This window comes from Myxocyprinus asiaticus, chromosome 4 (genome assembly GCF_019703515.2).
Source record: "Myxocyprinus asiaticus isolate MX2 ecotype Aquarium Trade chromosome 4, UBuf_Myxa_2, whole genome shotgun sequence".
Lineage (NCBI taxonomy): Eukaryota > Metazoa > Chordata > Actinopteri > Cypriniformes > Catostomidae > Myxocyprinus > Myxocyprinus asiaticus.
In genome coordinates this window covers 55,821,312-55,836,378 of record NC_059347.1, presented here as the reverse complement: position 1 = coordinate 55,836,378, position 15,067 = coordinate 55,821,312, and the positions used below count along the sequence as shown (strand labels likewise).

At 36.0% G+C, this 15,067-nt stretch overlaps 1 protein-coding gene across 1 annotated transcript in view; it reads right to left on the bottom strand.

The window, feature by feature from the left end:
- Nucleotides 1-15,067, bottom strand: part of LOC127437738 (proline dehydrogenase 1, mitochondrial-like) — a 28,904-nt gene that overhangs the window by 9,405 nt on the left and 4,432 nt on the right. Inside the window, exons 3-7 of the mRNA XM_051692864.1 lie at nucleotides 7,147-7,283; nucleotides 5,835-5,899; nucleotides 5,612-5,728; nucleotides 2,439-2,512; nucleotides 2,013-2,094 (exon numbers count right to left, since the gene is read on the bottom strand). Coding sequence (XP_051548824.1) covers nucleotides 2,013-2,094; nucleotides 2,439-2,512; nucleotides 5,612-5,728; nucleotides 5,835-5,899; nucleotides 7,147-7,283 — 475 coding nt within the window. The remainder of the gene's footprint in view (nucleotides 1-2,012; nucleotides 2,095-2,438; nucleotides 2,513-5,611; nucleotides 5,729-5,834; nucleotides 5,900-7,146; nucleotides 7,284-15,067) is intronic.

Below are 15,067 nucleotides of genomic sequence, written 5' to 3'. Positions count from 1 at the left end.
TCAGCTGTTTTGTCGTTTGCCCAGTGAAAATTTTTCCTCTCCTTAATAAGCTTCATGATTTCAGGTATCATTCATGTTTGAAGCACAAACAGTGCAGGATGAGAAGTTACAAGCCTAGGTTGAAATATAGCCACAAGTGGCAATTATCGGGGTCCAAGCACATACGGAGAGATGATCAAAATAATCAGATTGTACAGGAAAGATCCTGTGGAACCCTAATGCTAACTCGTGTGAAATTTGGCACATGACCTCAAAATGTTCTGTTGTCTATGTGTTTTAATTTTTAATTTTTGAGTATTGGGCTTACAAGATAAAAGGCCAATTAGTCATTATAGGCAACTCCCCAAAACATACTGGTTTATATCTTCTGAACAACATAAATAAAAAAAAATTTGATACATTTTTGTCTGGAGGGTTTCCAGATGCTGTATACCAAATTTCATGCAAGTCGGGGAAACGGTCTAGGACAAGTTCGAAAAAGTAGGTTTTTCAAAAAAATCGAAATGGTAAAAAAGTTTTCTTGTGGAAATGGAAATCTATGTGACCAGATGATTTGGGGGCACTGAAGGATTTGGAGAAACTAAAAAATATATATTCTAGCCTATACGGTTCTGGAGTTAACAAAAATGCGAATTAGCTTATTATAGCACCACCGTGTGCCCAATTCTCACCTGTTTATCTTAGTTGTAGCGTCCCCTATGGGCAGAATTGTATGAAACTTTGCATGCATCCTCAACACGGCCCACGATGTGTACTGGATTTTTGTTACATGTGGACTATGCATTGAGTAGATATTGGTCAATTAATAAATTGCATTCCACCGAAGGAATCGCATCGCTAATATCTTCGGAACGATTTGACATATTGAAATTGTTTTGATAACTTTTGTCAGGAGAATCTGCAGATGATGTACAGTATACCAAATTTAATGCAAATTGGACAAACAGCCGAGTAGGAGTTTGAAAAAGTAGGCTTTACAGAAAATTCAAAATGGCGGAAAAATTTTAAAGACGGAAATGAAATCGGAGATATGTGTTTTGTAGGGCTTGACTCAAGGAATCAGAGGACAAAAAGAATTTGTATTCTAGCACTTACGGTCGCGGAGATATTACCAAAAATGCAAAAGTGTTTATTATAGCACCACCTAGGGTTGGATGGAGGTGAATGTATTCGCCTGAGACACTTTTAGAGCAGAAAAAGAAGAAGAAAATCTTAAAGGGTTAGTTCACCCAAAAAATTTTATGTAGTCATTGTTTACTCACCCCTGTGTTGCTATAACTCCATTTGACTTTCTTTTTCTTAACACAAAGGGAGAAATTGTGTAAAAATGCTGTGCTCAGTGATGTCATACAATGGCAGTTTAAGGTGACCACCCCTTCAATCTTTAAAAGGACGCAAAAGTATAATTCAGAAGTCTAATAAATTATTCCATGAGACTCATGATTGTAATGAAAGCATCCGAAAAGGTTTGGTGAGAAACAAAACAAAATCGAATGTATTATTTAATGAAACTGTTGACAGACCATTGCTCTCCTCTGCACTTTCATGAGACTGCACGAGAACAGTAGTTCATGCAGCCTGCTGGCGAAAAGGGGCAAAAACACATTTTGTTTATCTAAAAACAGGTCCGCCATAGTGATACTAAAGAACAAAACACAACACAGCTGCACACAAACCACAGAACCGAACTAGCAAGACATGTCTGAAGAGTTTGTAGTCCAAGAATAGATGCATTCAATTCCATTTGGTGTCACTAGTGGTGAAGTTACACAATTCACCTTTAAGTCACACCATTACACATGAGAAGAAAGAAGGAAGTGTCTTGTAAACAGTCTTGTTTCTCTTTCAGGCAAAATTACAGGCATACCGTTATAATCTAATTCCTTTGAAAAACGCAAAACTACAAAGGGCCCTTTGCAGTGTTTACGGAACCACTTAGATCACAAGAAATCGATAACTCTCTTAATTTATGCTCTGGTTAAAGTATCTGTTTCTAACCACCGTCTGCCTACCTGCAGGTTCGGGACAACTAGAAGATCAAATATCTTCGTTCTCTCATCAATCAGACTGTTCCAGTCCAACATGTCAACAGAGCTTAGGGGAAACAAGAAAATAGGACTTAAAATTTAGCATTTCACAGGTTATGTTTTTTTAAACATCTAATGAAACACACACATCACTACATTACCATTGTTATTGTTCGATTTTGCAGAGCAAGTGCTCTTAGTTGAAGTTATACACACACTTCATGTTATTAATGTAGTTTAGGGACTCGAGGGGTTTAGCTGACTTAGGGGGGTCAAGCAATAGGGAGCACCCATGCAAGAGTTCTTGAGTAGTTCTCTTCAGTTCTTAAGATAACTTCATTGTCTGCCATTGATTGAGGAGATATATAAGTCTGAGTGTCAGAAGAGCTATGGGAAACTGGTGTTTCTCACCCTGATGAGTGCGAACGTCCATCAGAGAACCAGCTCTGAATGTTGCCTTGAGCTCCGAGCCTGGCTAGACACGCCTGAAAAGAAAACAGTGTTTATCTCTGTTCGTCTTGCCAAAGAACTGGCCAAAAAACAGTGAGATTAAAGGAGTAGTTCAGCTAAAAAATTAAATTCTCCCACCATTTGCTCACTATCATGCAATTCCGAACCAATAAGACTTTCTTTCTTCCGGCAAACACAAAAGGGGAAACTTTTTCATAGAATGAATACATTCAGTGGTCACAGCCTGTCAAGCTGCAAGGACAAAAAGCAACATAAAAATACTATAAAAGTAATCCATGTGAAAAATCCATGATGTACTATATTCAGTCTTCTGAAGCCATGCGATAGCTTTGTTTAAAGAACAGGCCGACATTTAAGTTGTTATTTATCCCTCCATCGTAGCTCTCATATCTCATTCTCACAGATGCATATTCAAAATTGCCAAGTTGCAATCGGTCATGACACATGTGAGAAGTAATGGTGTTTAGTGCTGGGTAGATTACATTTGAATTGTAATCTACAAATGATTACAAATACACAACTAAATTGTAGTCAGTAACGTTGTTTCTAAGTTATTTAATCTGATTGCTTTTGGATTACTTCTGAACAAATTGTTGTTTATTTAATGTCACATGCATTTGAGTAGGATAAGATGATACCATTTTGACATAATGTTGCTTAAATGCATTAAAGAAAACTTACTTCATGGATAAAAATGTGAATTGATATGATTTGTGTGTGTGTGTGTGTGTGTTTACTCGCTATTTGTCCGTTTCTGAGTGAAATAAAAAAGGTATTTAAAATGTTCTTACTCTGGCAATTTTGGCATAACAAATGCTATCCATGTGTGGTAACAGATCAAATTTGAAAAGACTTTAAATATTTTAAATATTTAAAAAGAAGAATTAGAAGGATCAATTTACTGTCTTTACCTGATTAATATGTAATCATTTAATCCATAAAAAGTAAGTATAATCTGATTTAGATTATTTTAAAATTTAATTAATCTAATTACAAGTACTTGATTTTTGTAATCTGATTACATAATCCTGATTACACATTACTATCCAGCTCTGATGGCGTTTGTCGGAAGTATGCAAATAATGAGAGGCAGCTGAGTAGGCTTATAAAGAGGAGGCTGTATTGTGATTGGATGAGATGCCTAATAGAATGAATCCCAAGATCTTCCTGCTAGAACTATGCTTACATTTCCAGTGGAGGGAAAGATTTTCAGCGAATATTGACCTCTGCTGAAGTTTGCATCTACTGTAGCAACAAGAGATGTAAGAATCAGCGGAGATGAAGTTTCAGTGAATTGGGTTGCCAACTTTCTACCAGCCAAAAAAAAAAGAAACAAAACTAAATTCTTTGACTTGATTAATGGGGCATTCATATGACCAGGTCTCAGAACCAGGGAGAACCAAATTTCTCTCAGTGTTAAATTTCAATAAACACTGCTTTTGCCAAAAGAAAGAAGCCATGGAGAAAGACAATATTTGTTCCCTATAATTAAGCATGTTAAGCCATTTATTTTCCGTTTTTTTTAAAGCTTAACAAAACATGCTTTGCATTTCAAATTGGGCTCATCAGTTTGTCTGTAAACAATGTATAATTAAAATATTAAAAAAACAAACAAACAAACAAACAAACAAACAAAAAACATAAATTTGGTCTTTAAGGGGCATATCTTGGTTCATTAACCATGCTTTATAATGATTTTTTTTTATTTATTTTTTTTATGGTAGAGAAAATGCTTAACGTGAAATGTACATTGTCCAATGGATTATCTAGTATCATCGTTTTTGGCAGTCAAGTGCTTATCACAAGGGAAATGTGAGACAGTCACGATAAGTGTTTAAACTAAACCTCTGTTGTACTCTACTTTTGTATTAAAAGTGCCACAGTTTCTCTCACTGTCTCTCTCCTCCAGAACGAGCACTGACATCACATAAGCAATTAAATGTCATTTAAGGTGCACTTACAGATATTTTATTGCGGCATAAATATACTTACACTGGTGGGAAACGATTATCATGCACTCAAATGCGATCCTTTTGACTGCCATTTTAATTAACCTGTCTTTAATAGAGAACACGACAGAAGACGTGCGTTGATTGCAATTGATCTTCCTTGATCTTTCTCCTGGCTGCTTCGGTCAAGTCTGTGTAACACACTAACAGCCAATGTTAGGGGTCTCAAACAAAAGTTAATTGTTTCAGGTCCATTATGGCAATTTGTTGTCCATTCTAATTTGTAATAAATAAAATTGACAATCGCATGTGAAACTGATTGGATTGGAATGCAAATACTGAAATGTTCTGAGCTGTTCGAGAGTCAAATGCTAAAATGCGAGACAAACTGCTTTCCGCATTGATCTAATACAGAGTGCAATTCTATGCCCTTAAATATGGCACAATTCCGTACTATAAGGGACAGTTTTGTGTTTTACGGGATGATTCCAAATAATCCGTGATGGTTGACAACCCCTATCAGTGAATGACAACTTACATTTCGGTTTATTCCTCACTCAAACTTACTGTATAGCTTCAGAAGACTTGGAATACAGTGCACGAGTCATATGGACTGGATTCTACAAAAAACTCCTTTACTTTTCCATGACAAACATAACAGCATAGAGGTGTGGAATGACAGAATAATAGTAGTAAATAATGACAGAATTTTCATTTTTGAGCTAATCTTTTAATGACATACTGGTGGTGATGTGGTGTAGTGGTTAAAAATGTGTGCTAGTAACTAAAAGGTTACAGACTCGAACGCCACAAGGGGTGATCTATGATGGGTACTGTGCCCTTGAGCAAGACATTTACTCAGGTTCCTCCAGTGGGATTGTAAATGTATAAGTGTACTGTAAGTTGCACCTAATAAATGATTATGTGTTACAGTAAGTACATTATTAATTACATACTGCAATTACAATTATATTTTGCTGTGGGGAATTGAATTTAAATTCATGTTTACTATATAGAGAATGCAATAGTTACTTCTGGCCTCCAGTGGCTCAGTGTGGGTCAGATTTGTGAAGGCTGCCGTACAGACCTTATGCAGTATTAAACGAGCTTTAGTGTCTGTGGATGTGTGTTTTGGCTGCAGTATATTATGAGCCCACAGCGTACCTGCAATTGCTCGAGATCCAGTTTCTGCTCGAGCACCTCCACGCCATCTTTCCCCTGCTTGGCAGCCAGGAAACTAAAAAAACGTCTCCATTTCACCAGCACCTCTGAGAGCTGGAGCTGCAAGACGCCCGAGGGAAGGATGAGGAACCTGTTTAGTTCACCATGGTGAAGGATTTTAACCCATGTTTCTGAGGAATGAACCCTGTCTGAACCCCAGTCTTACCAAGAATTGTGGGCGCCCCAGGGCTGTCATCTTAATAGCTGAGAAACCATCTTCAGAACTTCCACCTGAGCGGGCAGGTGATTTTCTTTTAGAGTTATTTTAGAGGTAACTGCTGCTATGAAAGTGTAACTGTGCTTTTTTGAAAGCAATTTTCTAGGAACACTGAATGAATTCTATGCAGTTATTCTAAATTGTTTCAGATGCATTACAATGGGTGTTTCTCCAATAGTGCAGGCATAATGGAAAACTTGAGCTGCATACACATTCACAAATATCAATGCTTTCACCAGTTGGGCTGCTTCCATGCTTTGATCTCTCACCAAGTACTTGGCAAGCTCAAACACACACTCAAATTAAATACAGAAAATCTTTGAGGTTAGTGCCAAGGAAAACAGGGATAACAGGATAAATGTTTGCTTACTTTGTCTGGTTTGGTCATTCTGTTTAGTTGTGTCTGGCTTTTTTTTTTTTTTAAACTGACACCATTTTGAAAGTTAGGAAAAGTTCATCCAAAAATTTAAATTCTGTCATTATTTACCCTCATCTTGTTTCAAACCCATATCCTGTACTTTTTTTCCCCTCGTGGAACACAAAAGGTAAATGTTGATTAACATACATGCTCATCTTTTCCAAAAGAACAAAAATTCATAATTACTTAAATACAGATTTCCAGATTTGATTTAAATCCGATTCACAAACTCTCAATTTGATTTGGATTTCAATACGATCTGATTCGATTCTGATTAATTTGGAAATACAGTGTCAGTTATAATGTCTATTTTGCTTGCCTATGAAAGAAATTCTCTCTCCACTAATGCTGTAAATTATACAAAAATATAAATAAAATAAAAAATTAACAACAGTGCCCAAACTGTGCAGTTCAATGGCTGTTTAATTTACAGATTGTGTGGGGTGCAATATGGACATGACTATGGATATACATTTTGACTATGGTTGTATTAAAAATTAATTTACAGTGCATCCGGAAAAGTATTCACAGCGCTTCACTTTTTCCACATTTTGTTATGTTACAGCCTTATTCCAAAATGGATTAAATTCATTATTTTCCTCAAAATTCTACAAACAATACCCCATAATGACAACATGAAAGAAGTTTGTTTGAAATCTTTGCAAATTTATAAAAAATAAAAAAATAAAAAAAAATGAAACATTCCTCCTTTTGTATTCCACAAAAACCAAAAATAGCATATGAGTTTGGAACGACGTGAGGGTGAGTAAATAATGACAATTTTCATTTTTATGTTGAGCTATTCCTATAATTACAAAACAGCTTTTATAGATTGTCTGTTACCTGATGCTTTGATGCATTTCAGGAAAGTCTCCATGTGTTGGTCGCATTTTGCCTCATCAGCATAGAAATATGTACGGGCGCTCATCACGCCTTCACGGCGATCGCCGAACTTATGATGGGCTGTGAACTTCCTCTCTCTATAATATACAACATTACAAAAGCAAAGACATGTTAAAATGGCAAATTTACTCACCAAGGCTTTCTTTCTCTGATGTAGGCAAAAAAAAAATCAAGAAAAAAAAAAAGAGAGAGACATTGACATTTTTAATAAAAAAAAAAAAAAAAGAGAGAGACTAATGAGACCGACTACTTGTTCTTTAGGTCTTTTAGAGACCGTTATCTAGCAAAATGAAGGAACAGCAGTTTCTATAGAGAGGAATCGATAATAACTGTAGAGGCTGGTATGAACTCACTTTATTGCTGTGCACTTTGGCTATTTGTTTCCCTTCAACAGTATATTTTAGGGTCAGCACTTAGATTCTCACAGCAAATCCTGCCTGATGTCTATGCTGATACCATCTGGGTCATTCATGTAATATTGTACTTTTAAACTCTTTAAAAGATTAATATACTAAGTATTTCTTAAGGCTATACCAGATACCAACTATGCTCTGTTCAAGCTCAGGCACTTAAACTTTATCAATTATAACTTGATTGTTTAAACAAAGGCATGAAAACAGGATGGAAGCTTACAGGATGGAAATAAAGTACTAAAACTAAGCATTGCTCAGTGAGGGATTGGGAGTTAGATTACATGTGGGTGTTTCCTTAAAGGAATAGTTCACCCAAAAATAAAAATTCTCTCATCCATTTACTCACCCTCATGTCATGCCAGATATGTATGACTTTCTTTGATCTGCTTAACTGAAATGAAGATTTTTAGAAGAATTCCTCAGCTCTTTTGTTCCAGACAATGCATGTGAATATGTGCCAAAATGTTGACACTTCAAAAAGCACACAAGTCAACATAAAAGTAATTCACAAGACTCCAGAGGTTAAATCAATGTTTTCAGAAGTGGTATGATAGTTATGGGTGAGAAACAGTTCACTTTCACATTCTTCTTTTTGTGGTTTTGGTGATTTACATTCGTCATACATATCGCCCCCTATTGGGCAGGGAGAAGAATTTCTAACAAAAAAGGACTTATATAATATTGATCTGTTTCTCACCCACACCTATCATATTACTTCTTAAGATATGGATTAAAACACCAGAGTTGTGTGGATTACTTTTATGTTGCCTTTATGCGCTTTTTGGAGCGTCAAAATTTTGGCACTCATTCAAAATCATAATTTGAGTTCAGCAGAAGAAAGAAAGTCATACACATCTGGGATGGTATGAGGGTGAGTAAATGATGAGCGAATTTTCATTTTTGGGTGAACTATCCCTTTAAAATTAATTTTGAAATATTTTGTACCAGCTTTTGAAATGCTGACTTAATCGTACAGATTTTTTTTTTTTTTTTTTTTTTTTTTTTTTTTTAAACATAATGGAAAGTTTTAGACCAGGTGTTGTCAAAGTCTTAAATAGTGAGCTTTTCCTTCTGACAAAATTTACGAGATGGTGACCTGCTTAAGTACCCACTTTGAAAAAAGCTGTTTTTTTTTGTTTAAGACAAACAAACTAATACTATAAAACTTCACAGAATTCGATAAATCCATGACTGATATGTAGGGTTGAGAACAGTTTTTATGTAACTTTGCGAGACTTCAATCAGATGACTGGTTGTTCATATGACCATGTGTAGTTTAAGGTACACATAAGTTTTGTTGTAATCAGTGGAATTTGTGGAATAAATTAATGAATTAATTTTTTGCTGAATATTATATTGCTAATTTTTTTTTTATTTGATATAATATTAGAATAAATTAATATTAGAATAGATTGTAATCAGGCGGGTTCCATTTATGCCTCTAAAAAGAAGAATTGTAAAATAATATTTCAGATTTTTTCTAAGATAATTATCTTATCATTTGACAACAGGGTGCTTAGGGCACAACATGCAAAAAAGTACTAAAAGAATCAGATCAGTTAAGGAACCGGAATTGATAAGAGGAATCAGAACCAGAACCGTTAATTTCCTTACAATCGCCATTCCTACTAATATGTTAATTGGTGAAATTGGTGATGCAGTATTATATGCATTTTCCCAACAAAACTGATGTTACTTCCTGGAGGTGATGTTATTAAAGAACTGGCTTTTGTTAGTTGAAGGGATATTATAAACGACTAACAGGACCTGGAATTTTCATTATTAAACTGCCAGTTTTTCATTTATGAGGTTAGTGCATTCCAAACAGACACAAGGTAAAAATGGCTGAGCTCAAACCAAAGTGGTAAAATTATTAAAAACTCACCCCTATGTTGACTTTTGGAAAAATTTTGAAAATATTGTGAGTGATATTGTATCTAATATATTTTAGTTCTAATATATTGCATAGTATGAATGACCCATGTAAGTAAACTTTATACTGTACTGAGACTCAGTGATTTTGTGGCCACATGGGGCAGTGGTTTGTTTAGATTCAGTTCCTGTGATCTCCACATCCTTTGAATGGCACATGCACCAACGCCTCTGCAGAGGCAACCAGCACTACTCTCCACCCACCCTTGCATTTACACAGCATGATACTGCTCGGTGGAGACATGTTTTGACGTCTGTAATGTTCCAACAGGAAGGAATGTTGAGATGTTGATGGGGTCATTAGTGGACAGACTTGATCCTTACAGGCCTGGAGTGTTTGATTCATACCTTGGAATACCACAGCTAAACAAAACAGAGTTATACAGCCAACTGTCAGGTCTTTGTTTTTGATTAAGCTCAAACTAAATTTAAAATAATAATAAATCTTATCAATATGCAGTAATTGCATATAAATGCAACCGCAATAAATGAAAAGATGAGATTATATTTTGCTCACATAATATTAAGCCTATTTTAGGAGGACTGTGACATTATTTTCATAACCGTTAAGTCAACATAAAGCCACCCCTAACTGTCAGTTTAGAATCTTTACTGTATTTATGAAAAAATATAATTCCTTATGTACTTCTTTAGGTTTTAGTGGAGAAATATGATTCGGACATTTCTTTGTGTGATTCACCCAGTCTAAGGCTGACATTGCAGTTAATGATTCACAAATCAATAAATGCAAATCAATTACAGTGAACACATATTTGTGATTGAAACAATGCATGTTTGCATTACATCACAATAATGTTTCTTGTTTTACTTCAAAATGATATAACACAGGAATGGTATCTGAACTCCCTCTTGGAATGATCAGCACTGGGTTCCTGCATATTAGATAGCAACCTACTCAAATGCCACATCCTCTAGCTTTCCCTCTCTATCACACCCTTGGTAATGCAGAAAAGCCAAGCTGAGCACTCTATTCTGTATAACAGCATTACAGGATCCATTGGGTGTGGATGTTAATGTAATATTGATAGGGGAAGAGGCTCTAAAACACACATCACAAACATAAATTAGCTTTTATTAGCCAGTGACCAGCCAGGGTCCTCTGTAGTTGTAATGCGCATTTCCAATAAATGCTCCATTTCAGGTCATTTCTTCTGTAAAGTGCGTGTTCGTGGTGATTCAGCGCCTTGCACCGGCGATAAGGAGAACTGCACTTTTTTTATGCAGAGTAATCTGAGGCTGGACTCCTAAACAATCAGGGTTGTGTGCCATTCAGAATTGCATTGAGAATGCCTTTTAGATTCCGATTCAGTTCCTGAAATTGAATTGAGGTATACAACCCCTGGCAAAAAATTATGGAATCACCACGCTTAGAAGCTTTTTTACCTCGCAGCAAATAAACAAATCACAGATATGACACAAAACAATGAAAAAAAATTATTCTCCATCAAGCTGGTTCCAACATTCTCAAATAGCGGTTGACAGATCAGCTTTGCAGGATGGAGCCTTGTCATGCACCAATTTTTTGAGATTGAGATCCGGACTGTTTGCTGGACATGTTTGGACATGAAGAAAAGCTTTAACACTCTTTGCTCTGTGGCAAGATGCATTTTCATCCTGAAAAATGACTTCATCACCAAACCTATTTTCTATCGATGGAATGAGACAAGTGTCCTGTGCATTGGCTGTTGAGGTAATGATTGCCATCTCCCCTGGTCCTTTACCTGACATGCAACCCCATATCATAAATTACTGGGGAAATTTGGTTGTTTTCTTCAGGCAGTCATCTTTATATGTTTCATTAGAATGGCACCAGACAAAAGTTCCAGCATCATCACCTTGGCCAATGCAGATTCATCACTGAATATCACTTTCATCCAATCATCCACACTCCATGTTTGCTTCTCTTTAGCCCACTGTAGCCTTGTTTTCTTCTGTTTAGGTGTTAGTGCTGGTTTTCATTTGGCTTTATGAAAATCCCATTTGTTTTCTTTTTTTTTTCTCCCCGATTTGGAATGCCCAATTCCCAATGCGATCTAAGTCCTCATAATGACTCACCTCAACCCGGGTGGTGGAGGACGGATCTTAGTTGCCTCCGTGTCTGAGACCATCAATCCTCTTATCAAGTGGCATTTTGAGCGCGTTACCACGGAGAAGTAGCGCGTGTGGAGGCCCACACTATTCTCCGTGGCATCCACGCACAACTCACCACGTGCCCCAACGAGAGTGAGAACCACACATTATAGCGACCATGAGGAGGTTACCCCATGTGACTCTACCCTCCCTAGCCACTGGGCCAATTTGGTTGCTTAGGAGACCTGGCTTGAGTCACTCAGCATGCCCTGGATTCGAACTCACGACTCCAGGGGTGGTAGGTGAGCTACCCATGCCCCGCTGCCCATTTGTTTTTCATTTATTTTGTTGTGCATTTTCTATTTTCAAGGCATATTGCTTTGAGTTTTCTATCCTTACACTTTGACATCTTCTTTAGTCTACCTGTATGTTTTCCTTTTATAACCTAGCCATTTTGTTTATACTTGCACCAAATTTTAGACACAGGTAACTGGGAACAACCAACTTCTTTTGCCACACTCTGTGTTGGATTTCCTTCTTGAAGGAGTTTTACAATCCTTTCCATTGTTTCAATTGACAACTCTCTTATTGGTGCCATGTTTCCTTTCAATTAGCCAAGTCCAAAAGCTCGTTAAGGTCTGTAAGCACTCTCTTTTAACTGCAGACTAATTTGCATTTTTAGACTTGTGCCGGTATTTGTTTTAGAAATGCAAATTACAAGGTGATTTCATAATTTTCCCTCAACACCGAGTGATTCCATAATTTTTTCCTCTACTTGATCTGGAAAAAAAAGATGCCATTAATTAAAATAATGTAATTTAATTTGTTTGAGGTGATGTTTCACAAAGCCAGAATGTTCAGTTATAAAACAAATGTTTGTGTCATATCTGTGATTTGTTTATTTGCTAAGAAGTAAAAAAAGCTGGGTGAACATCCTCTAAGTGTGATGTTTCCATAATTTTTGCCAGGGATTATATTACAGGCTGCAGAATTGCAATTTAAATTTGAATTTAAGAACATACAGGATTATATACAGTAAATTAATAAAAATAAATAAAAAATAAAAATAAAAACACCACTAAGATTTGTTATATATTAGTATACAAACATGCACTGTAAAACCTAACAAGTTAAGTTTACTCAAAACAATGAGTAAACTCATTCCCTCAATTTAATTGAGTAATGGTATATCTCAAAACTTATGTTCTCAAGTTATCTAATGTGGTATTCACCTACAAGCCGTTCACACATTGGCAAAAAAAAAAAAAAAAAGGCAAATATTACATGAAAATTGTTACATATTGCACCGTTAACTTTCACATTCTTCTTCTTGTGTTTTTGGTGATTTACATTCTTCATGCATAAGCCCCCTAATGTGGAGGGAGAAGAATTTCAAGCAAAAATGGTCTTAAATATTGATTTCACCTATAATCACCTATATTTTCACCTATGAAGATATGGCTTTAACCACTGGAGTCATATGGATTACTTTTATGCTGCCTATATGTGATTGATTTTTGGAGTGTCAAAAAGTTGGCACCAATTCACTGGCATTGTATGGACCAACAGAGATGAAATATTCTTCTAAAAATCTTTATTTGTGTTCTGCTGAAGAAAGAAAGTCATACACATCTGGGATGGCATGAGGGTGAGTAAATGATGAGGGAACTATTCCTTTAAATTTTGAAACGCAAGGGCTTATGAGTATTCCCCACAGTCTCATTTTTGTACTTGAATCTTTTAATTTACAAAACACTTAAAATCTTCATTTTAGGTATGTGACAGATATTTGTGCTATGATTCCAAAACTTGACATTTGAAGCAATGTTTAATTAAAATCTGTTTTGATGGCTGCAAAGTTAGTGTAATTAGTTGAGAAAAACGTATTTTACATATCAGGGAATAAATAGGCATAATTAGTCTAAATTAATAATGTAATTATTTATGTATTGTCACAAAACTGAAACTCCTTATCTTGGGGGGGTTGCCAATTCAATTCAAATTCATGAGAATTTGTATTTTCACATAATTTTCATGAGAACTGTATGCTAAACTCGAGAATTAAAAGGGAGCCATATATTAAATTGTCTCAAATTACTTAGACATCACCTCTGACATCATTGTTCGGATATGACAGAGGTGATGTGGAGGGGAGATAAATGTATTGGTTCTCTGTGTGTGTGTCACTGCTTTTTCCTCATAATCTGAAAGGCATATCATTTTTCCTCCACTCTCTCTTCTCATTTCATTTATATTTCCAGCAGCAGACTTTTGGGATGGCACTGACACTCTTAAATTTCTAAAAGGTCAATAGCATGAACAAATTAACACATTTTTAAATCAAATGTCAAAACGTTGACACAGCAGTTGAAATGTAGGTGAGGCTAATGTTGAAGGGTGATAACAGAAAGGTCACAGGTTTGGTTACAGCTCGGACCGAATCAAGAGAGTTGCTTTTAGAGTTTCAGTTATTACAATCACACCTCCAAATAGAAATACAGACAGTGTTGTTTCTAAGCATCCCAGATTGTTGCAGAGAGACTATTATTATGGTAATGTTTGTTGAAATCCCTATATATGAGCTGTATAAAGTATGCCGTCTCAACACAATAAAAATACACACTACTATCAAACTACTAAACTACCAACAATGCAATCTACTATCAAGCAGTTTCTATTGTGAAAAGAGAGCAACTCTGGAAAGTCTCTAACCAGCCTTGTGTAACTCATGTGACAAAATTCCTAAACAGTGAACATGCCAATAGCCTATATATCAGCCAATCAGACACAATGGGCCTTGACCACGACAACCAATAGGATCTCAGGTCTTTGTTTACATCTGTGCAGATCAAATCTCAGTCTATTTCCGTGAGCTCTCTGCATGAGCAAAATCACAGCATGGCTATCAGCCCCAATATAAAGTAGTGAAGTTTGATGCAAAGCAAGTCTTTAAGATTATTTCAGAAAAGTGATCTTGCACCAAACTGCCCAAAACAGCAGGTTGTGGGCATGACATTAGGAAACCAAGATTTTAGTGATCTTTTGTAAGTTGCATTAAATATTTGGGGAGAATTGAGCAAAATTTGTCCACTATCGCACTTGGTACTGAAATAAAGGCACTCATTTTGATTCTGATCTTACATTCACATGATCTTTAACATAGATCTATTTACTTGTCCCTTAATCATACAGATCTGGCCCATGTTTTCCGTAAATATATGCCTGCAGTCCATTGGCCTGTTTCACAAAACAAGTAAAACAAACTCAGAGTTTCTGAATATGTAACTCAAGACATCTGCCATAAACCTTCTCAGATTTGATCCAGAGTTTGTGCTCAACACTGAAGCTTGTGCACATGAATAAGTGACATTTGCCACAAACAGCCAACGCGTGAAGCTTGGAGAGAGTCAGCGCAATTTACTCAG